Here is a 25,734-nt window from a genome sequence, read left to right on the forward strand (position 1 = left end):
TGTGGAATATTATCAAAGCGGAGGAGGATCGTTTCAGGCAAAGAAATCTTCTAATTTGGAAGAAGTAACAGGCGCAGCGGTTTTCAAGCGGGGTGGCATTCTCTAGCTTGTAGGAGGTCATCAAGATAAATCGGTTACTTTCAGAGACGTGTGCTCGACGGTGCAAGATACACGTTTCTTAACTCTTTTATCTGTTTAACTAACGCTAGTTTTGTAGGTATCGGCGTTTCAAGAATGATTTAGGATCGCAGAACTTTTTGAATCATTCTCCGTCCCTATCGATACTTTGACTTTTGTTTACGGAACTTGCGTTTCTCCAAACTCAGTCAAAGTGGGGGCTTCTATAGACACCCATTTGTGTCTCCCCTAAACAAAACCCGATGATGAGTACCTTTCACGTCGAATCATAATCGAATGAAGCGAAAGTGCAGAAGGTCTAGTATTGTGGACAGTTTTAATTTCTTTTCTCTTCTCTCTGTTTTTGAAAACTTATTTTAAGAAAAAACCAGCCAATCCAGTTTGGTTAGTCCATTATGTGGGTCCAATAATAGTGTAATCGGATGGGGCTTAACAAGAGCTTTTCAACAATATATTATAAGCCCAATTCCGATGAATATTGAGGAAGTTATGGCCAATTTACTAAGTTGGGCCCGATTTGAGCCTTATATACGGCCCAATGATCTTGAGGAGGGCCTAAAATGATTTATCATTCCTAATGCAATTAGGAATGGTTTTAGGCTTCTAGATTCTTCTAGAAGGTTCTTTTCATTCCTAATTCAATTAGCATTGATAAATTGACTTTTCAGAGTTTTAATTAAAATCAAATATCATTTTCGAGGAAAAGATACGATTTTATCCTCCAGTACGGCAAACTTATCTGATTTTCGAAAACGCGTCAAAAACAGGCCCGGCACCTGACTCCAGGCATTGGCGCCTGAAATTAGGCCTGGCGCCTGGTGCCAGCCATTGGCGCCTGGTGCTAGCTATTGGCGCCTGGCGCCAGCTCTGTTTTGCGTGCGCCAAGTGCTCTGTTTTGATATTTTATCTTTTTGACTAATTTCTATATAAATAACATATTAAAAACTCCGTTTTCAACAACCAATTCTCACGAATTCTCATCGACAATCAATTTTCATTCGCAATCATTAATTCTCTAATTCTCTATTAACCATTCACCAATTCTCATCAAGTTTTCTTGATTATCTCATTTCTCTCTCTCTTTTTCTAAACTTTGCTTTTACATACAAAATTCCGCATTCACAATATCTAGAAACACCTAGCCATATTCGAAGTTGCCTTCGCCCTAGACGTGAAAGGTTTAATTTCTAAGGGTTTGGTCCAAAATCTCTATTTCAATTATTTAATTTAATTGTTTTGATTATTGTTTTTCTTGAAGTTACTAACGTGTGTATTTTGTTATTTGAAAGAGGTACGAGGCATCAAAGTAAGTTCTTTAGTTGATTTCATTGATATTATGATGTAGACATCATGTTTACATTGTTATTATGATATTCCTAGTATCATGTTTAGGGAAAAGGTTATAATATCAAATATGCTTATTATGATTCCTATGATGCTTCCTATATTCTTCCTAATACTTATAATTATTAGTATCATGTTAGGGTTAAAGCTTTGATTTTTATTTCTTAGTGACATGCTAGGATTTGTTATTAATCTTGTTATTATCATGCCAAGGATCTTGCTATTATTATTATGCTTTAATATTAACATGAACATGATTATGATTATAATTGTTATGATTTATGATGGTTATGAATATTATTATTATTGTTATTTTGATGATGATTATTTTATTTATGATAATTATTATGACTTTTATAATTATTATGATTAATTTATTATGTTGCTTGATTTTTATTGTTATTGCTTGATCACACCTTTTATGCATGTTTAAAGGGAATTTGTACTTGTAATCACGCTTAATAAGATAATTAATAATCTTGTTTAGGGTTAATGTGATTATAATTTCAAGTGATCGCCAATAATAGTTTACTTGTGCATTAATATTCAACCAACATAGATAAACAGGTTTAGGGTTAATCCTATTGATTGCATGTTAATTAAAAAGCGCACATGAATACGATCAGAATAAAGTAGAGGCCTATTATTAGGGCAGGTTCAATCTCTTTTAGGTTGGATTTGTACCTTCATCCCCGAACCCTTATTTGGTTCTAGACCTTATGGAGTTGACGATCTCTTGGATCGTTAAGGGGTGTAAATTTCACCATGTGAACGGTTTACAAGTTCCTAAAACTTGTTGGCGACTCTTTTACTCTATCTTCTTCCCTTTTGGACGTCACCGTACTTTAGTGTATGATTACAGTGGAGTTCAAGCATGGGGTTTAAGCTTGAAATTTATTCCCCACACTATTCGTAACTGGCGTTAAGATACGTCGGTTACAATTACGATATTATTTGTAACTAGCATAGCCAAACGCCAGTTACTAATAATTTTTTTCTTTTAAAAAAATTATTCCTAACTAGCACTAGCTTACGGTGTTACGCTAGTTACTAATAAATATATATTTAATTTTTTTATATAAATATCTAATTCAAATACAACAAGCTTGGTAGTATATCCTACTGAACGACCCATTGTAAAAAGGGTTAAAACCTGTTACAACCTGTTACAATTCAACAACAAACCAAACACTCCAAATAATTCCACATAAATTGAATTCATCCACAACAATACAACAAAATAAACTATAGTTTCCACAAAACAATTAAAACTTGAATAAAAAAAAATTATTGATTTACAATTTAGGAATGTAATAACAATAACCAGTAGGCCAAATAAAAGTATATATATAGAAATGTGTTAATTGTTTTATATAGATAAATGCGATTGATCATAACATTGATCAATAAAATAACTAGTCTTTCAACAAAAAAATTAAGTCTAAAAAACTTAGCCTATTGTTCTCGAATCTCATCTAATTCTACATCGTTGTAGGCTGCATGCAAGTCTTGCCAAATACTCCTACAAATATATAAAAAAACATGTTAATTATAGTTTTTAAATATAAAACATCGGTCAAGATACATGTATACAGAATTTTATTAACTTGCAAAGAAGAGGAAAATTTATCACTAACCTCTTGCAAATTACATACCCGGCCTATTACTCGCAAATATATTTGCTCCCAATCTGAAAACTTTTAAGATCAAAACCTGGCCACCAGAGCGAAGCAGAAAAACAATACTTTTCTTCATTGAATATAAACCAAAATAAGAAGAAAATTTACCTGGGGACTATTCCAATTCAACTAGACGGCTTTTCCATAGTACTCTGGCCTGAAAAGAAGACAATGAGGTCAACATGTTACTAAATTATTCAGTGATGTAAAGAAGATTCCCCCACCACTGTGCTTCAGAAATTTATGGCTGCGACGGCCTCTGGAAATAGTATGACACATTGATGGGCTAAAGGACATCACAAAAACACGAGAAGAATTTTCACATGAAAGTATGACCATAAATAAGCACTCCAAAGTCCAGACCTTTCTCCAAAAATTAAGTATTTGAACTTAATACTAAACTAGCTTAAGAGATAAAAAGGATTGGAAGTTGCAAAAAGTAGACAGAAGAGAAGTTTTGCAAGGGTGTGTATGTAAATCTTAAGGAAAAGCACTTAAATTTGTACAGAGTAAGAGTATAAGGATGTTGCTGTAGGGTGGAATGCAGATTATGATACTTGATATATTGTAGCAAATCTGCATATTTCTAAGTTGAGTGGGAGAAAGACAAGAATATTGAGATAACTGCAAAAATGTATACTAATTGGAAATTCACAAAAGCAGGAGATATTTATTTTCAAATGCAAGACTATATATATGAACTCCCTAAACAATGCACTGTAGGTATTAGTATATTCTCCAACAGTCGATATTAAAACTCCACACTAGTCTACTAATGGTGTAATAAGTATTATTACACGACCTGCAACAATTAAGAATCCAAAGGAATTCAAAATTATAAAGGGCATTGCAAAATAGGCAACCATCAAAATACATACAGAGCTTAAACCATGTCAAAAATATAAGCTATTAATAACTGCACAAGCTATGTTAAGTCACAGCAACTCTATAAAACAATGTTCCAATCCCTGGGTGGTTTGGGAATCTATTAACAAGATTCACAGGAAATCGAGCAGACCTGCCTAAAAGTATGATAAAGCCATGTCTCAGCTAACATATATATATAAATTAACACAGAAGTAAGAAAACAAGAAGCCAAAGTGACATATATAGAGCTGCTGAAAGAAGAGCACTGCATGGCACTTTTGGGGCAGAGAAGGTCAGCTGATGATGCTAGTCCACCTTCAACTGAGGAAGATGTAGCCGAAGCCTTGGAAATAGCCCTTGGAGCTGGTAGGTATGCCAAATAATTCTAAAAAACATGGGTTGGAAAGAGGTACATCCGTGTTCTGGATAATAAGGACAATTCATTTTGGTTCTTGTTTTAGTTAATTAGTTTCCAACTTTAGATAAGTCTACATAAATGAATTCGTTCATAGTCAATACTACTTTGCCATTTCTTTTGGCATACTACGGATGCCATTTGTGCTAGTAATTCTTTATTGCATATTGAGTAATTTTGTGCTCTTGTGCATAGGACTTGGAAAAACTCAACATTAATTCCCACTAGTGATTGGCTGAAAGAACCTTTACAAGGCATTGGAAATAAAGCAATTGCTGGATTGGGGTGGAAATCTAGATGAAATGAAAAGGCAATAATGACTCAAATTGATAGACTTCTAGCATAAGTTTGAAAAGTATAATATCAAAGTTAAAATATGAGAACAATTGTAGTGCACTCATAACAAATAAAAATTTGTTAACTATGCTTTCAATATTATTTCGGATATAAAGACTAAAATTACTATAGGTAAGTTATAACTTATCATGATATTTCAGAGATTCTGATTTCCTACTCATTCAATCACTAGTGTAGGAGATACAAAATTTATAATGGACCTCTTTCATAACTCAAGTAAGCTGCTCCATTATTAAATTGAACGAGTGAAAAAGAACCTTCATTCATAAAAGTTCAAAGACAGTGACATATGCCTAATAAGATATTATATCAATATTATTATGTTATGAACTGAAAGTATTGTATTCTATTTCATATCATATCGATTAGGCACATCAATATAAGTAAATTCTTAAACTCTATCACCCATCTTATGCCATACCATCATTATAATTATAGCTAATTATAATTGGCAAAACTGTTTCTCTAGCCAGTAATAATAAGTGAATTAAGTCTTGAGCAATTGTCAAATTCTATGACATAAAACTCTTTAGTTTACCACCACCATCTATTGATCTAACCTATCCACCCCCTCCTTATTTTCTTAGTGGTGTTATAAAGAAGGCTTATAAAGAGGATCGATTGGAACACAGAACAAAACATAATACAAAGTACGTAACAGGATATAAGAAATCCAAATCTAGAAGTAAAAATAAGCAATAAAACTTTTAAACTCGAGCATCTTTATAAAACAGAAGGTAGAGATGAACCTAAGAGTTCAGGAAAACATGCTAGAAGATGCACCACAGTGAAAATAATTAAATAATTCATCACATATAAACATAAACATAAAACAATCATTGAATGCTATAATGAACAAGAAGTGACACCATAAAATATACCTGAAACAAGAAGTACTGACAATGATCATTCGACAGAGCCTGAGAGGACTTGATAATCTGATGAAGATCCGAATCAGTATGCAGGGGATGTACTAATGAATTAAACACTCAAAACACATAATAAATTCTAAAAGCTATCCTTCAATTAAAGATCTTATCATAAAGATGCAGTAAACATACCAAATTAAACCTCTTTTTTTGCAATCTCTTTTTTTTTCACATGAAGTTCTTCAAATGATGCTTACAACAATGCAGCAAGCAATGAATAGGTTAAATACAACAAAAAAAATCCAAAAAAAACGACTAAAAGCTTTTTAACTGCATGAAATGGAACGAAAATAAACAAAACAAGTTGTTACATAAGAGCATAACCAAAACATTCTGGAAAAAGGTTCTAATTATTTCAATAATTATAGCGAAATTCAATATATAAGGTTGAAAAATTCGATTGGCAAATATAATCGACTCAGAGTTGTAGGGCAAATTAAAAGGTTAAATCTAACAAAAACGAAGATAATCGTGAAAAAAAAATTACCAGATGAATATTCCAGCAAATCGTATGGGCTGACAAGATTGATTGAAACTCACGAATTGAACTGCAGAATGAAGCAATTAAGAACAAAGATCCAGCGAAAAGAGTAACGATTTTAATGATTAGGGTTCTTTAGTACGAGTTGCGATTGACATTTGGATGGATTAAAACTCACAAATTGAATTGAAGATTGATGAATTGAGCGCATAAATTGGGAAAATTTGCTCAAAAGCGAGAGGTTAGGGATTGAGGAAGACTGCAGTAGTGGGATATTGGGAATAGTGGGATTTTCTCTTTGAAACAATTCACTTGATGAAAATTTTAAGTGGTGCGTTTATTTAGCTTCAGCAGCGCTATATTGCGGTACTATTTATTTTGCGCCTCAATTTAACAATAAATGTGATTTTTCAGCAATATTTTTATATTGCGTGGCTAGCTAAGTGCTTTAATAGGCAGTATTTGTAGTAGTGTTATTGAATTTAAGAAAGGGAAAATTACAAGAACCTTAATTCAAAAAATTACATACCTTAAAACCTTAATATAGAATCACTAAAGCTGAACCCAAATTCAAAAATTCCAAACTAAATGGAGTGAGTTGGAGCAAAGAAGAAACTGTAGGAGGAAGGAGGAGTTTTTGACAGGAAAGCTAAGCGCGAGAAGATGGAGCGAAAGTGAACAACAAAAAATAAAAAAATTGACTCTTTTGTTTGTATTTCAACGAGAAATTGTTTCCTTCTTTGAAAAAAAAAATAAAAAAATAATTTCCTCTAACTTCAATAAAAATTAAATGAAAATTAAATAAAATTAATAGGAAGTAATAACTTAATATTTGTAACTGACGTTTTGTAAGCTAGTTACAAACTTTTTGGTCAAAGTTTCTTTAACTTAATATTTGTAACTGACGTTTGTAAGCTAGTTACAAACACTTTGGTCAAAGTTTATTTGACTTAATATTTGTAACTGACGTTTGTAAGCTAGTTACAAATGCTTTGGTCAAAGTTTCTTTGACTTAATATTTGTAACTGACGTTTGTAAGCTAGTTATAAATTTTTAAGTCAAAGTTAATTTGACTAAATATTTATAACTGACATTTATTTAGTCAGTTACTAATAAAACTTCAAGCAATGATAAACCACATATTAGTAACTGACACTACCTTTGTCGGTTACTACTGATGCTTTCGTAACTAGCATAACATACGCTAGTTACTAATAGGACGTTACAAATAGCATTTTTTCTACTAGTGATTGATAATGGGGACGCCCTCATGTTGATCTTCGGGACTAGATTTCCTGTTGGTACGTAGCTGAGATCCAAAGCCAATCCCACTACCTCCTTCTGAGGGATTAAGGCGATCATAAGGTTTGAAGGATCCATGAGATTTGAGAGAATGTTTACGAATTACAAGTTGTGAGTTGTAGGGTTTTTTGGAGGTGGTTCGAGGGGGAGGAAGGCAGTCCCGTAGTTCAAATTGGTCTGGGAATATGATGAGCCAATATCAACCTTAGACCCTCCTCTATGATGTTGATTTTCTCCGTTTGAAAAGGGCGTACCTCTAGGATCCGCCAAAGGGTTGGTGATGGGAGGGTAGGAAAAAAGTGCAAAGTTGGGGTCCGGGGTGGAATTGGTCATGGTTGTAAGTCCTGGTAATGAGATGAGGCTTGGAAATGAGATAGGTGGTGGTTTAATGGGTGGGAGTTCGGCAACGAGTTTGGTATTATTAGATAAGGGAATTGGTGTCGGGGTTGGTTCTAAATTCTGAGAGGGAGGAGATATGGTTTAGCTCGGCGGAGGTGTAGGCTGTTTGGTGTTATTTGGAGGGTATGGTTTCGAATTGCTAATCGGTTGAGATGATTCCCCAGAGAAGGATCCATTTTCGTTTTGGATAGGAGTAGGTGCTAGGGTAGGAATAGGGCTGTTATTTATTTTCTGGGAATGTTTTTGTCGGGGATACGCATGCGAATGTTTTTGCTTTAAGCTGGTAGGTGAGCTAAACCTCAAAAATTATTCCAATTTATTTTTGCCACTTCCCAATGTGATTTCCTTCCCTGTTGACTTGTGATGCAAAGTATCAATGTTCATATATTGCTTCCTAACAGACTTGTTTTTTCCCATGGATTCCTCCTCTTTTTCTTCCATTAGTAGGACAGTCCATTGATTGCTTCTAGGAGTATGTTGGTGGCTGGGTTGTTCCCCATGCTTCCTTCCTTTGCTTTCTTTAATATTTTTTTGGGTTTCTTTTCCTTTTCCGCTTTTCCTTTTTCCTCCTTTCTATTGAACTTTCTTCTAGAAGCCGCCAAAATCCAAGGCCCGTATTCCTCTTTGTCGTTTACCTCCTTGTTTTGATGCTTGTTGTTTGGTTTTATTCTCCTCTTCCCGCTTTTCCTTTTTCCTCCTTTCTATTGAACTTTCTTCTAGAAGCCGCCAAAATCCAAGGCCCGTATTCCTCTTTGTCATTTACCACCTTATTTTGATGCTTGTTGTTAGTTGTTACTATGATTAGGATGCAACCCAGCCTCGGTGTCTTTGATATTTTTGCTAGCTCCCTCCTCTGCCCCCGTAGCTGTTCCTTCTGCTTCAAGTCTAAGGGTAGAAATGGGTATGCCCTTTTTTTTTTTTACTGCTTTCTATACCTGATTCTCCCGTATCCTTCCTTTCGGTACAGAGTTCCTTGACATGTCCTACTCGACCACAGGTAAAACAGAGCATATGAATTTTTTTCATACTCAACCCTCTGCCATGCTTTCCCCACCCAGGCCTTGGTGATAAGAGGGTTGTTTAGTTCGATCTCAATGCAAACCCGAGCATACCTACACTTGCTAATATTATCAGTTGAGTAGTCAACGCGAACTGGCTTTCCCACTACTTCTGCTATCTTATACAACGCTTCCTTCTCATAATACTCCACTGGGAGTTTCGAAAACCTATTCCTGACCGCCATATTGATGAAGCTTTTTGTAGAAGGTCTGAAAGTTGGCCTCCATTTAGCTAACATTAAGCAGTGATCCAACACGAACCAAGGACCACCAAAAAGAGCTTTCTCAAGATCATCTTGTAAGCTAAATCTGAAAAGATATGCTCCTTTTTCAATTTCTATGGTTTCCAAGTCCTCCTTTGGGTTCCACATTCTCTGAACTCTTTGCGCAATGAACTCGGTTCTCACTTTGATACCAAGACATTTTCCAATTAGAGTTAGCTCCCAAGGCTTATGAAGATCCCTAATTTTTTCCGGTGAGAATTGAACTGCATTTTCCAATCCCTCATCCTCTTCCCAATCTAACGAACTGATCACTATCTTCCTGGCCTCCTTGAACCATTGAGAAGACTTGACCACTGCTTCCCTAAATTAAAGGAGTTAACCATCCTAGTCTGTTTAGGTGGCTTTTCATGTTGCTTAACATTGGCCGTGCTAACATCCTTATTCTTGTTAATTAGAGAAGGAGCAGGCAGGTCCACCTCCATTTCCTTGCTTCCATTCTCACCTTCCAACACATTATACCTCTCTGCCAATTCACCTTGGCCTCCAGCTTCAAGTTGACCCAACTTGACTATTGAACGATCTCTTACATTTAACTCCTCAGTGGATGCCACCTCCATTTCTAATGATGAACCCATGAAACTAAAGACGGATAGAATAGACTTGCCTAGAGAACTAAATGACAAATCGATAGAGCTTTAGCTAAAATGCAAATTCATAAAGAATTTGCATATGATTCGCACTCTAAGGAAGCTCCCGCAGCTCTGATCATCAGAGTGACAGAGTTGATCCCCGATGGCTACTCTTCTATAGAGAGAAAGTCTCGGATATGTAGATGTGTTTTTTTGGAGAGTGAATGATTGGATTGTGGATTTTTGTGAATTATAATGTGAAATATAAAAATAAAATACCTCAAAGATTCATAATTGTAAGCACTTGGTATGTTATTTTTGCTAATTAGCCTTCATATGACATTATGTAATGATGTAATTTAAATTAAACACCTCAAAGATTCACAAGTTTGATAATCTGAATAATCTGCGTTTTAAACTTTTTATTTTCTTATAAGTGTGATGTTAAAGAGGAGGACCTGTCACCGGGGTCATTTGGAGCGCGACCTCCTGTAAGTTATCGTAATTAATCAATCACATACTATTAAAAGTTAATCTAAGGGGACACTTGACAATATATTATTAAAAAATTCATGCCAAATTACTTTCTAAAAAGACATTATTGTATAAATATAAGGCTTACATCTAGATTAATTATGACTTTTATTTTATATAATTATATAAGATGTAAAGTAAACTTCCTAAAATATCAACTTGCACTTTATAACTATTACATATTTAAATATTTTTTATCACATGTTTGGAGAGTTTTAATACGAATTATATTTAGTACCTGTTCACTTCAGCTTATTTCAGTTCAGTTTAGTTCATCTCCAATATGTTCAATTCATCTCCTAATTTCCTTCTCTCATAAAAGATTCATTTCAGCTCAGTTTAGTTCATTTCAACTCATTTCATTTCAGTTCAGTTCAGTTCAGCTCCAATCAGTTCATTTCAGCTCCAATTAGTTTACTTCAGTTCTGTTCAACTCAGTTCAGTAAATGAGAATAAACCTTAATGTATTTTAATACCTGGTCAATTGATTCACTATTTTTTATATAATTATTACTCAATATATTATAATTTTTATTAAAATTATTTAACATCCGTGCATTTACACGGGGTTTCACCTAGTTAGTTAATAAACTTAAATAACCTATATTTACTTATAAAATATTGGGACATATTAATTAATTTTGAGCAAGAGGGTAAATATTTAAATCTCAACCCCTCTAAATTTTAGGCCAAGACTCGCCACTAGCTTAAGTTCGTAAATATATACAAAGTTCAATATACTGTTATACTTGACCCATCACTTAGTTTTTTTTTTTTTTTTTTTTTTTTTTTTTTTTTTTTTTTTTGCAGAATATAATAATTGGAATAAGGAAATCAAATGTGAATTATAAAATAAAATAGATGTGTATCCCTTTTTTTTGCTTTAGTTAAAGTTTAATGCGAAGTATAATGTGAAGTATAAAAATAAAATAGATGTGCAAATTTTGAAAATGGTATCATATATGATGCTCAATTTACTCTAAAAAAATTGCCCTTTACAAACTATTCGCTCATTTTTCAAAAGCTTGAATCACATCGGATGAGGATGAAGGAGCTTCAAGAACTACTGAAAGTGGAAGGATTTATCTTGACACAATCTATGATCAAGTTCCGAGTTATGAATCAGTTGTGATCTTTTTGACACATTGGGCTAAGAATTGGAGTCTCTTCAAAAACAAGCTTTTATTTTATGTATTTCATGGATCAAGGCTTAGAGAGGCAACGTGGGCTTACTGCTTACACGTTCACACGTATATGTAGACTTTCATTAATTTGTAATTGTTATGGGTAAATTTTGATGAGTCAATTCAACGAAAGTCTTGCTACTGTCAACGACGAAGAGCAAGCCTTGACGAACAGAAGCCAGCTTCGATGCACGAAATACAAAGAAACTGCTTCTCTATTGTAGGGAATATTTCAAGCATCTCACACTTGAACCCCACTGTTATCATACACTTAAGCATGGTGGCGTCTAAAGGGAAGGAAGCTAGAGTAAAAGAGCTGCCAACAAGTTTTAGGAACTTGTAAACTGTTCATAGGGTGAAGGTTACACCTCTTAACAATCCAGGACATCGTTAACTCCAATAGGTCTGGAACCATGACTGAAAGTTCGGGGATGAAGGTACAAATCCAACCTAAAAAAGATTGAACATGCCCTAAATAGGCTTCTACTTTATTCTTCTCATATTCATGTGCGCTTTCTGATTAACATGTAATCAATAGATTAATCCTAAACCTGTTTAATCTACGTTGGTTGAATATTACTACACAAACAAAACTATTATTGGCGATCACTTGAATTATAATCATATTAACCCAAACAAGATTATTAATTATCTTATTAAGCGTGATTACAAGTACAAATTCCCTTTAAACATGCATAAAAGGCGTGATCAAACAATAACAATAATAAATATCAAGCAATAAAATAACAATCGTCATAATCAAAACAATAATATTCTCAAAATAATAATCATAATTAAAATAACAATAATAATCATAATTAAAATAATCATGTTAAAGCATAATACTATTAGCAAGATCCTAGGCATGATACTAACAAGATTAATAACAAATCCTAGCATGTCACTAAACATTAAAGATTAATTAGCCCTAACATGATACTAACATGATATTAGAATGAAATAGGAAGCATCATAATAAACATACTTGGTATTAGAAAATTTTAGTTATTACCCTAAACATGATACCATGAAGCAATATAACATCCTAACATGATACTAGGAATCAATAAAACAATCTAAGCATGATTTCCATATCAAAAGATCAATCAAATAATTAATTTACTTATTTCGATGCCTCGTACCTCTTTCTAATAACAAAATACACACATTAGTAACTTTAAGGAAAAATAATAAACAATTAAATTAAATAATTGAAATAGAGATTTGGACCAAACCCTCAGAAATTATCAACCTTTCACGTCTAACGTGAAGACAACTTCGAACTTGGCTAGGTGTGTCTAGAATTATTGTATGAGGAATTTTGTGAGAGGGAAGGTTTAGAAAAAGAATAGAGAGAGAAGGAAAACTTCTAGCTTTTAGAGAGAGAATAAAAAGAGATGATGGTTGTGAATGGTGATTCTGAATGAAACGACCCCTATTTATTATAAAAATAGCACGGGATCAAAGAAAATCATATTTGGAATAAAATACAACGACAGGAGTCAGCACTAGACGACAAGCTCGTCACCAGGTGACAGTTGCAGCTGTCAGCGCCAAGCGACGACTCTGTCGTCTTACGCTGATTCACAAGTACAACGTGCTTTCGTACGCGGAATCATCTTTTAAACGGGCTAACAGGTATTTCCGTGTCTAAGCAGATTTAAAATAAGATGTGTAATAAATAATATATTTTATTCAAATTAAAACATCTTTAAAAATATAATTTTCAATTCTAATCTCTTTAGAATTAAAAAGAACCTTCTAGATATTCCTAGAAGATTAAAATCAATCCTAATCACTTTAGGAATAATAATTAATAGACACTCCTCTAGATCATTGGGCCACATTTAAAATCATTGATCCTAATTTAATTAAATCTATAACTTCCTCATTATTCATCGGAATTGGGCTTATAATATATCGTTAGAAAGCTCTTTTCAAACCCGATCCAACTACACTATTATTGGACCCTTATCATGGACCAAACCAAATGGGACTGACTATTTTTAATAAATAGAGTAAGAAAATAAATATATTTTTTTGAAAACAGAAAGAGAAATATTTTAATAAAAACATCCTCATCATTAGACTTTTCACACTTTCCCCTCGTATGATAATCAAATGACGTGAAAGGTATTCATCACTGGGTTTGGTTTTGGGGAGACACATTTGGGTGTTTACACCTATTTTCTAGGACACGATAAGCATGGAGGACATAGTCTTTTGCCAGCCAAATACAGCCATTAGTGGGCTGAGTTGAGGGCGAGCATTTGAAAAGATAGCTCCGAATATTGGGGGAGGTAGCTTATCACTTCACAATGGCTACACATTGCCCTAATCATCATCTATAAAATAAACAAGATCCACTGAAGAAGGACACATTGAAACCTAGCTACAAAAAATACATCGAGCTACATTGTAACCCTCTTGATTAATATTTTCATAGTGAAAGTTTGGTAGATCCTCATTCTACCCCCAGTCTTTACCTTCTTTGAGTTTTCCCGTCACCAATTCCTCGTGTCATCCTTTTATTTTCGTATTGTTTTCTTTTTAGATTTTATTTAGTTGATTTGTAACCTAGATCTTGTTATTCAATCCCACTTGACGAAATTTAGCATAAAAAGTAATAGCTTCTTTAATGGAGTATATAGATGTAAACATCTAATTTTGGCCTCCTGTCCCAACAGGAAGTGTAATGACGATAAATAAAACATTCTTCGTGCTGGATTAACGTGAAGAACACTTATGAATAACTGGTTGAATTGCAAGAACATAAAAATAAGCTAGCCTAACCCAAAAACAAAAGCATTAATAAGGTCCAATCAACTAAACCCGATCATAATTAGGCTTAAGCCCGAGCTTAAACCTAAAATGACAGATTTAGAGGCGCCTAGGTTAAAATTAATGCTGCCGCAGATAAATCCGCGCGCATCTCAATGAGTCGCACTGGTCTGGCGTGCGCAACTCACAAAGTTGCGCGCAACACCCAGCGCAACTTTTGGTGATGAGCTTGCGGAAGACTATGATTTTTTTAAAATATGAAAATCGAATCTTACCCTAATACCACGCGCAAGACAATCTGTTGCACTGCCTATAGCGACACAACTAAATCACTTGCGCTGGTCTGTCGCGCGCAACCCATTCATATGCGCTCGACACCTGCTGCGGCAGATGGCTGAAAACCCTAATTGTATCCATTCCCTATAAATAGGGGTTTAATACGAGGCTCAAACAGACAGATTTTAACCTAAAATGCTGGCAGAAATCTTATGAACTTGTGTGCTACCAAACCCTCTTGTCCTAAACACTCACCCCCTTTAATATTTGTTACTATTGTGGAGGTTCCCGAACAAGAAGGAGTCCATAAGTGTTCTAAACGAAGATCTAGCAAAGAGAAGTGGTAAATTCTCGAGCACTTAGATCAATCACTTTTACTTTTATTGTTTAAAATAACTTTAATTAATTAATTAATGTTATTTGATTACTTTAAACGAATTTCTAATTAATCATTTTCACATAGCATCTTGCGTTAAATAAGAATAGAATTGAACAATTAATTGTTGAGTGATCACTTAAGCCAAAGAGAATCTTGTTTATTTTTTTCTTCTCACGAATGTGAATTAAATAAAGAATTACGACTTTAAAATGTAATTCCTATGTGTAAATAAAAACAACTAACTTAGTTTTAGGTATCACGTTGCATATATTATTTGGTAATGAAATTGTGAAAAAGGAAAAGCTAGTAGAGGCCGTAACTAGGGCTAGAATAGCGATTCCTCCCTAAAAGGAACATTATTTTAGTACCCTCGCTCCCAAACGTATTTTTGGTACATGTAGACCAATTTGTGCATGGGTAAACTTACGATTCATGCTAATTATCCCTTGAACTCTACTTGGGAGAAAGGCATGAACGAGGTTTATGAGTTTTCCTAAAACTCATTGGCGACTCCTACTTGTTTCTTACAAAAAAGCGTGATGAGAGTATCATTTCTAATTCAAGGTCTCCCAAACAGTCAGAAATTCAAATCCTAATACACCCTAACAAGTGTAAAGTCCTAGGCTTTTAAAGGGCCATGGGCATCTAAGGAGAAAGATCCCCTATGATGGAAACACTCTCCTTACAATGGCGACTCTATTGGGGACTTAGAGGTTACAAGATTAGTTCGTAGTTATGATTCAAGGTTTCCAACACTGGGTTGCCTATGGGTTGTAACGAGAATTAACTTGGATAATTTCTAGTTAGAGAGTGAGACTCGAATGCATAATATCTTCCTTTTTCATACAAGTAAAAATCAAACAAGCAACATTGCATCATGCATAATTGTAGCACACTTTAACCTTTGGGGATTGACTCATTGACTAGTGGTTGCTAACACTAGGCTTCTATCCCAAAATCAATAACAATCATCCCACCCATTTCGCCAACAATATGATGGGAGGGCTATATCATGAGTCAACACGTTGAGTGATTGATTTGCACGTCGTTCCTTAAGATATGGTACCCTTGGACACCCAAGCTTATGACCTTTGAATGGAATTGCTTGAACCTTGGCTTATTGTATGCTTATATGATTACATGACTATGTGTGACGTGTTAAGATAGATTTTTTCTTTTCTTTTAAGTTTGATGTAGGTTCCTATTTACGAAGTTGTCTCTTCGTAATTTTGAGTCATATTCAAAGGGTAACATAAAAAAAAAGATCGAAAAAATGAGTTAAAAACACAAAAAAAAACTGCTCGAATTAAAAAAAAGAAGTTACACGAGCAGGTGGTGCGCGCAACTCATTGAATTGCGCAACCACAACCAGCGCAAGAGATTAGGATACGCGCGCCTTTCGCTCTCAACCTAGCTACTTGCGAACCTTTTTGATTTTGTGAAAAACAAATTGGCTCGTTCAAACAATATCTTCATCGAAGAATTGTTTAAGGGCAATGTTATCCGTTCAAATATATCTTGCGTTCTTTCCCGTTCTTTTTTTTTTCTCCTAAACAAGCGTATTAATTTACTTATCCTTCCGTACTTCTTTTAAGGTCGATTTCCAAGTTTGGGAACGAAGTCTCCCGGGCGCTCGCAATCTACGTTTACCACCAAACAATCCACCCTTTTCAAACCACCTTCCCTCTACAACAAGTTCTAGTCCAACAATAATGTCAAGTTGTCAACCATTGATGAGTGACATTTATGTCACTCCTAAGGAGTAGTTTTAGAGTCTTTTCCGTGTTTATTTTATCTTATTTTCTCTTTCTTTCTCTTGTTTTCTCTTAATAACATTTCTTGTTTATTTTGGTAATTTTGTCGTGTTTTAATTCTTTTTCGTAGTTTTTATTAGAATTAGTTTATTTTCGTATTTTATTTGCTTTTGATTTGTTATATTTCGTTCTTTATTTTTCCTTGAAAGTATTCTAATTTACTTTTATTTATTTTAATTAGTTTTGAGTCTATTTTATTTCACTTTCTTTTCTTGTATAGTTTTTGTTTAGTTTTTATTAGTTTTAAGTTTATTTTGTTATTTATTTGATTTTATTTACTTGTATACTTTTATTTAATTTTTATTAGTTTAGTGTTATTTATCTTATTTTATTTTACCTTTTCTTTATTTTATTTTATCTCGTAGTAATACCCTCGTGTTTTTGGTTGTAGGTGTCCCGGGTTTCAAGGTCATATTCGTGTTCGGAGGTCCAAGGTTCGAAGCGCAAAACTTGAGCCAACCCATGCTGCCAGCATTATCCTACACCCCATATCTTATCCTCCACCACAACAACACCTCACTCCCCTGCTTCCTGCTACACCACCACACACACCAGCACCAATTCACTCACCTGCTGCCACCCTCACACCACTCACCACCAGCCAACAACCACCTGACCACCAATTGCAGCAGCCACGCAACTCCCCTGCTGCCACCCAATCCACGCACCAGCCTAAGCAACCCACCATCAATTTCAACCACCAGCCAACAACCACCTGACCACCGCAACTCAGAGCAACAGCCCCTGCTGCCTCCCTCACGCAACAATCAACCCCACAACCACCAACAGCAACAACCCACTGCACCAACGCACCAGCCAACAACCACCTGACCACCGCAACCAGCCAATCCACTCCCTTGCTTCACCCCGCAGCAGCACCAACACAAACAAACCGCAACCCAGCCTGCTTCACCCCGCATCACCACCAGCACCCACAAACCGCACCATGCTGCCACCAATCACCCACCAATTCACGCACCCCACAACCCAAACCAAACCCGACTCAACCAACTACGCAGCCACATCAACCAAACTCAACTCAACCAACTGCGCAGCCACATCAACCAAACCCACACCAATACACCACCAATTTCACACCTGACCCGCAACTACTCAAACCACCAATCGACTCACAAATCAGAGCAAATAGGAAATTAATCAAGTTCGAGCATACCGTTTGTGGTTCGATCGAACTTCGAGTCAGAGACTCTGTGGGTTTTGTTATTCGAAGAGGAGTGGTCGAACATACCCATGGTTCGACCGAACCAACCCCGTAGTTCGGCCGCACCAACCCCGGTTTGATCGAACCATTTCACGAGGCTATGCACATGGCTTTTAATGAGGATCGAACGGCCTCGATTTGATGATGATGGTTGATGAACAATGGTGATGGTGGTGCGTTTCAATTGAGTTTAGAGCAGCCAATTGATTTCGAAGAAGAAGCTCGGGATAGCTGATGTTTTGGGATTTATTTTTCTTTTTTCTTTTATTTTTATTTCCTTTGCTTTTCCTTTTCTTATTTTCTTTTCTCTTTTATTTCTTTTCTCTTTTATTTTCTTTTTATTTCCTTTTCTTTCTTTATTTTATTTCCTTCTTTTATTTTTCTATTTTTCCTAGTTTTATTAGCTTAGTATAAATACCCAATTTTGGGGGTAATTAGAAGAACATTCAATAACTATCTATTCTTCTCTCTAATTAGTTTTAGGTTAGGTTAGCATTAGTCTTCATTGGTAGAGAGAGAAAGTGTGGTTTTCTTCATTAATGAACTTGGATCTTGAAGAAGGAGCTTGTTCAATCCTTTGTAGACCTTCATCTTCAATTAATGAGCAATCTCTTACTCTTTCTCTTTACCTTTGTTTTTTATTTTGCTTATTTGCTTTTATTTTTCTTCTTTGCTTATTAATCATGTTGATGCTTATTGATTTGATGATTGATATTGTTTTCAATATGATTTGTGAGTAGTCATCTAGCCAAGGGTGTGGGGATGGTGTAGTCGTTAATTGATTCATGCTTATGATGTTGGGGTTATGTCAATGGTGATTAAAGTCTTTGTATGCTTGATATTCTTTGGTCTTTCTTGCAAGTGCACATTGTTAGTTGATTAAAGGTGAGTCTTTACTAACAAGTAACGGAAGTTGACTTAGTTGAGATTCATTACTATTGATTGTTATTTAATAGTACCTCCTAGTATATGGTTCTAATGTGGAAACATAGAGGCTATGTTAGGAGAAGCCAATTGACCCCGGAAGGCGGCTAGATTGGACCTTTTACTTCCATATTCATGCATGTTTAGTTTACCATTGATATGCTACTTTGTTATTGTATGGTCAAGGGTCAACTTCACCTACCCATTTCCCTTGGTGCCTTAATTTTTTATTTCTTGTTTTAGCATCTTTAAACTTTAGTTTATTTATCTCCTATTCCGGACTAGCTTAATTGTCGATAACATTTGGTGGTGTTTACCGTTCTCTGTGGTTCGACCCCTATGCTTGCCTTATACTCGTATTAGGTTTGTTTAGGTTGTATAAATTGTATTTGATCTAGGGATATACAATTGACGACGCGTTTATTCCCTTGTCAAATTGGCGTCGTTGCCGGGGAGCGGCTTCCATTACCGTTATGTTATCTTATTGAGACTAGTCCATTGTATATTTTTCTTTTGATTTATTTTTGTTCTCTTTGTTTTGTTCGAGAAAAAAAAATGGCTTATATTTCTATTCCTCAATTTGATAATGAACCGTTTTGGGTGTATTTCAATAGACTTGAGGATTTCCTAGATGGTGTTAAAGGTTTAACCAAGGGTGATTATTGTGAAATCATCAATTTGGGATTAAATGAGAATTTTAGAGGAGTAGTTGATAATATGTTAAATGGTAAATTTCAAGACATGTCTTCGGATGAAGCTTGGGATTTCTATTCATGGTTAGCTAGGGATAATTATGATTGGGAGAGGGCCAATCATGATACTTATGTTCAGGATTCTCATGCTTTTAATATTGATGATAATTGTCATGATTTGTCTAATATGAATTCCCATGATGTGCTTGATGCTCCCCATAGTGACCATGTAATGCATGATTTCAACTCCCCTCCCTCTATAGCTCAATGTAATGAGGTACATTCTAATGATGATGAAGTGCATGTTCTTTCTCATATTGCATCCGATTTTTGCATGAATTCTAAAGGTGTGCCCCATAGTCCCCTAGATGATTCCAATGAGCAAGATTTTGACTCGTCTATCCATGATGATTTGGACTCATTTGAGATTATGGCCCAAATATTTATTGAGTTTCAAATGGTAGCCCATAACCTTATGAGTGAGTTCATTAATAAGGCTTCATTAGAAGGAGATGAGTTTGAGAGAAATTTGCCCCCATTCACTCTTGATTTTGAGATAGTAGAAGGAAAGGTTGTTTATTGTGGTGAAAAGGAGGATAAGGTTGATTACCTTGGAGTTTTTGAGCTTGAGGGAGATGTAGAACATGAGGATTCTTCATTTGAGGATTCCATGATTGATTTTCATTCCCTCATTAGTGATGTGAGATCTTGTGATGAGGGATTAGCTACCCCTTTTTCCCCTTCTCATACACCTTTTTCCCAAAGGTTTAACCATATCTCCTACTATCCTATGTTCCTCCCTTCTTTTCTCAAAGAACCTCTTAGGGATCCTCTTTCTATTCATGCTTCCGAAGCCCCTAACTCTTTCATTGTTGATGAAGAAAAGAGTTATAATGCCAACCAAAAAGATTTTTGTGAGGATTTTTCTTTTTCTTCTTCTACTTTTTCTTCTTATTTTCTTGATTTTTCTTTTGATTCTTTTACTTTTTCTTTTCTCCCTTCTCTCAAGAATAAATTCTCCTTTTACTTTATGTTTGCTTGTCATATGAGCATCGCGTATGCTCTATTTCTTGATATGTTTGCCGGTGCATATGACAAGCTATTGCGTTCTTTGTCGGGTTATTTACTAGATTGGTCATGCTTGGACGTTAAGCAAGCCTTTGTGGGAAGTAACCCGTGTTTTATTGCTTTCTTTTTCTTTCTTTTGTGTTTCTCATTCTTGTTTACTCTCTTGTCTTTGTGTATAGGTACTCGATGCATATACTCATGTGCAAGGATTTTGGATTGAGCTCCTTGAGAAGAAGCACACTAGTGATTGCTTGCATTTGGAAAAGCAACAAATACGAGGAATTAGATGAAATTGTGGACAATGTGCTCAATTGCGGGTTTCAACACCCACCTCACATTTGGTTTACTCTTTCCTTCTTCCCTCATCTTGGATTTGCTTTCTTATTTGCATTTGGATTGAATGAATTATGAATTGTTGTGTGAATGTGTTTTCTTTCTTCCCCTCCCACCCACCCTTTGTGCCTTTATTTTGAGCATTGAGGACAATGCTCCATTCTAGCTTGGGGGAGTAGCTATTCGCTAGCTTGGGGGGGTTATCTATATCTCTTGGTGGTTTCTTAATCCATAGTCTCATGATTTCTTGATTTATTTCTCTCATACTTGCCAAAGTCTATTATTAAGATTGGTTTTCTATGTTTGGATGGCCATGAGCGCCTTATTGAGTTGACTTTTGGTATTTGTAGCTTTGATTGATCATGCTTTCATCTTGCACAATTGTATATGCATTCTTGAGTATTGTTGGTTTTGTGAATATTTGTGTGTATAGTGTCTTTCCATGGCATTCAAGGCAAGTTTCAAAATGTTTTGTTTTAAACTTGGACATAATTGGGCTTTAGCACCTAGAATACCCTCTTTGCTAGTTGTTAGAGGTTTTCGTGCACTTGAATGTCGAGGTTGGTTCACACATATAACATTGCCAAGGTAGTAGAATTTAAGGGCTATGAGACCTTAGCTCACTTGGTTTGTGGTAAGATGGTTGTCGCTCTCTAGCTAGTTGAAGCTTTAAAGGTGATTTTTGCTACTCCACTACCGTCATTCTTGTGAGGATGTGTCTATATTGTTCTAGCCTTCTACATTTTTTGCATGTGTGGCGTTTGGATCCTTGGCATTGCTAGCTTATATCGAGAATTTGGCTTAATCTACCCAAGATCGAGACCGAACCAACCTAGGGGAAGACGAAGGCAATTAGGATTTTTGTTTTGTTTTATTATTTTCTATTCTTTTATTTTTCTTTTGCATTTGCTCATTTAGTAACCCAATTTGAGCCATTTTCCTTTCTTTGGCATAACCACATTACAAACCAATGGACCTTTGCTTTATTTTCACCTTTATTAGTTTTTGTGAAGCATTCTCGGGACTTGATTTGTATTTTTGGTTAATGAAAGTGAGAAAAAGAATGAAAAAGAAGTGAAAAACTCAAATTTTGGTACTTGTGATTATATTTGTTATGTTGAATGGTTTGAGTAAATGAGAAGAAAATAAAGGAAATGAAAGCAAAAGCCGCTCAAAGTTAAAAGAGGCGAGAGAAAAGAATAAAAAGAAATGAAAAAAAAGAAGAAAATATTGAGAAAATACAAAAATATTTGTTGTTTGGTTGAAAAAGAATAAGCTTGGGGGAGGAGTTGCTAGAATTTTTGATTTGAAAGTTGGTAGTTTATTGAGTTTGAATTGAGGAATGATCAACCTTGCTTCACTTCTAAGTTTACCACCAATTTCCAAATTTATTTCCACACCCTTTACCCTAGCCTAAACGTTTCAACCCTTTTAAGACCTTTTGACCTTAGTAAGGTTTAGTTACTACCGATGGAGGGTAATCAAGCCAAGCCTATTGAGCGAGCTATCAATGCCAAGATGTCGGGTAGCCTAAATGTTTTTCATTGATTATTTCTTTTGATTCCTTCGAGGAATCTCAAGATATCACCTTAAAAGTGGAAGCAAAACTAGAGAGGACGCGGAAGTTTGGTTGGAGATAAGGAGGAGTGTAAGTCCCTCTAAGTTCTCTACCCTTTGCATGTTTTATGTGTGCATCAACCTTAGCTATTCTTTTGCTTGGCTACCTTTAATGTCTAGAAAGGATTGTATTCTTGTGCATTTAGCCCATTCTTTGTGTTTGGTTTGAAATATCAAAACTTGAGTTTTCTTGATTTCACCTTTGCCTTGAATGTTATGTGTTTCCAAGAGTTGTGGGTTAAACCTCTTAGGAAACCCTCACGAGAGCTTACTCGTCCTCTTTGGCGACATAGGGGTTTAAAGGGCTTGATGCATACGCTAAATGCATCTGTGATTCCTACGACAGTGAGTTAGTGTACATTCTTTCTCTTAGTTTCTATTTTTGTTTCTTTTGATTTTCCTTTTCTTATTTTCTTTTCTCTTTTAAACTTCAAGAAGAGATTGCTCGCTTAAGAGAAGAAAAGGCTCAAGAGGCCAAGGAGAGAAGAATTAAAAAACTTGAAAAAGCTGAAAAGAAAAATGCCAAAACTTTAGCCTTGCAACAAATGATGGAACAACTATCCATCAAACAAAAGTCGTTGGAGAAGCTCGTTCTCTGTTCTACAATGGGGAACAAGTACTTCGACATAGAAAAGTTTGCTACTCCAACAGGACTTACTTTACCAGAAAAGTTCGTAGCTACGAACTTGCCAATATTCAAGGTGACCAACAATCCACAAAATCATTTAATGTGTTTTACTGGCACTATGGCTTTAAAGGGAGTTGATCCTAAGCTTTATGCTTTGACTTTCCCTTTATCTCTATACCAAACTGCGAGAGAGTGGTACTATGGGCTAGATCCAAAATTCAAAACAACATGGGAAGATGTAGTCTCGGATTTCATTACCCAATATGAGAGTAACGTAGAGTACAAATCGACTCTACGTGAACTTGAAATGCTTAAGCAAGGTGACGATGAAGGTTTCCTTGGTTTCTATGGTAGATGGAGAGAAAAGGCAGCCCACCTTGCCCAAAGGCCACCTGAACTCGAGTTAGTACAAAAATTCATTGACAATTGTCATGAAAAGTACAACAAAAATCTACGTTACCTTGGTTTAGACACTTTTCAAAAGGTCTATTCTGTGGATACTAGGATTGAAGACGATCTTGCTAAAGAAAAAACAAATAATCCTCATCATCATCAACCTAAGAATAACTACAAAAAAGGGAATGATAACACTTCATCCTCTATTGATGTATTTGCGACTTCTGCGCAATATAATAACGTGACTCAATATCACAGTATTGATCCTCGAAGAAGATGGACAAAAGAAAGAAAATTCACACAATTCCCTTTGAGTTACATAGAGTTGCTAGAAAAATTAAGTGAAAAGGTTTACTTGCACCAACAAGGCCAACGCCACCCGCTCCACCAGAAAAAAGATACGCCCAATGGGATGACAATGCTTATTGTACTTATCATTGATGTGTTGGGCATGATACTGAACGTTGCTATGTCCTAAAGCACAAGGTACAAGATCTAGTAGACGATGGGAAAATTTCCACGCCTAAACCCTACAATAATGTATCCCCATTAGGGGCATTTCACATTGATGAGGAACATGTGGGAAGTGATACGTTCAATCCTTTGGACTATATCTCACTTATAGGGAAACCTCTATCCACAACACTCGTAGGGAAATTATCGAAGTGTATCGATTATGGGATGATGACTTTCAAGACTTATATGTCTCTAAGTACGCTGCCGTCCCACCTCCACCTTATCTACAAAATGAGACAAGTGGAGCGCTAGATTGGGATCATTTCTTAGGGAAATCACAAGATTTATCAAATCTCTCCTTTAATGAACAATGAAATCAAGCACAAATCATGGAACATCTTGAAATGGTGTAGACACCTACTTTTGGACTCTTGTCCCGAAAGGAAGTGCGATGATGTTACAAAAATTCGTTCTTCATGCTAGATCAAGGTTGAAGTATTTATGGACTATGAAAAGAATCATGAAGTAAATTGAAACCCATATTTGAGACCAAGTTATCTTAGAGCCTTGTCCGATTACTAATTAGGCCTAAAACATGTTCATACATGTTTAAATTTGATTAATAACGGACCAAAATGCGTCAAATTCAATGATTGGATCCAATGGAACCTACATTGTTGAAAAACGGAGTCAAATTCAATGATTGGATCCAACGGTATATTATAAGCCCAATTCCAAGCTAAAACGAAGAAGTTACGATCAAAACACTAAACCGGGCCCTAAAATCGATACCCCTGCACTCCAACGGCCATAACCTTTGATCCAGAACACATTTTAACCTAGTTCTAATGGCAGTGGAAAGTAGACATTCAGAGATTTCCAATGATATCTCACATGCCTTAATACAACTCCACAATCAAAAGTTGTAGAAGTTTTTAAAACACGTTTTCGTATAAGGCAAATCGCAAACCAGCGCAACTCAATCAGTAGCGCGCCTTGCGCGCGTGACTCATTGAGATGCGCGCATCACCCAGCGCGACTCAGAGAGTTGCGCATGCCACCTAAAGGCGCGTCTCTAAAACCCTAAACCTAGATCCCTACGCCTATAAATATGGGTCTCCGTTCAACATTACGATGACCGTAAAAAATCAGAATTAAAACCCTAGTATTCTAAAACCCTAATCTCTCAACTTCTCTTACTATCATACTAATTTTTCTTCTCTCTTACCAAATAATTTCAAACCCTAATTGATTCCATTGATGTCCTTGAAGGTACAAAGAAGAAAGAAAGTCCATAAACACATTTGAACGGAGATTTAACATAAAAGAAGAACGGTTAGTTTCTTGAGCACCTAGATAAATCACTTTTCCTTTATTGTTTAAATAACTTTAATTGATTAATTAGTGTTGTTTTATCACTTTAAACATACTATTAATTAATTAATTCACATAGTACTCTTTCGTTAATCAAGACTAGAATTGGAATAATTAATTCTTGTTTTATCACTTAAGACAAGGCGAATCTTGTTTATTTATTGTTCTTTCACGAATATTATTAAATAAGAATAACGACTTTTGCAATGTAATTCCTACGTGATTAATGCTTGT

General features: G+C 35.3%; 1 protein-coding gene and 1 long non-coding RNA gene across 4 annotated transcripts; both read right to left on the reverse strand.

Moving 5' to 3' along the window:
* Window positions 1–2,809: 2,809 nt before the first annotated feature.
* Window positions 2,810–6,680, reverse strand: LOC110732055. Of its 3 annotated transcripts, none has more exons than XR_002513426.1 (6): window positions 6,217–6,680; window positions 5,862–5,909; window positions 5,682–5,738; window positions 3,270–3,318; window positions 3,120–3,172; window positions 2,810–3,004 (listed from the first exon to the last, which is right to left on the reverse strand). It is a non-coding gene; the product is annotated as an uncharacterized LOC110732055 (long non-coding RNA). The 3 variants fall into 3 exon arrangements; XR_002513425.1 differs by having other exon boundaries at window positions 5,862–5,921; XR_002513424.1 differs by lacking the exon at window positions 5,862–5,909 and having other exon boundaries at window positions 6,217–6,666.
* A 2,150-nt stretch (window positions 6,681–8,830) lies between these two features.
* LOC110732094 lies at window positions 8,831–9,810 on the reverse strand. The gene is made up of 2 exons (XM_021912008.1): window positions 9,713–9,810; window positions 8,831–9,554 (listed from the first exon to the last, which is right to left on the reverse strand). The coding sequence occupies exons 1-2, from the start codon at window positions 9,808–9,810 to the stop codon at window positions 8,831–8,833; spliced, it is 822 nt and encodes a 273-aa protein (XP_021767700.1).
* Between the last annotated feature and the right edge of the window lie 15,924 nt (window positions 9,811–25,734).

Source organism: Chenopodium quinoa, unplaced genomic scaffold (assembly GCF_001683475.1).
Source record: "Chenopodium quinoa cultivar QQ74 unplaced genomic scaffold, ASM168347v1, whole genome shotgun sequence".
NCBI lineage: Eukaryota > Viridiplantae > Streptophyta > Magnoliopsida > Caryophyllales > Amaranthaceae > Chenopodium > Chenopodium quinoa.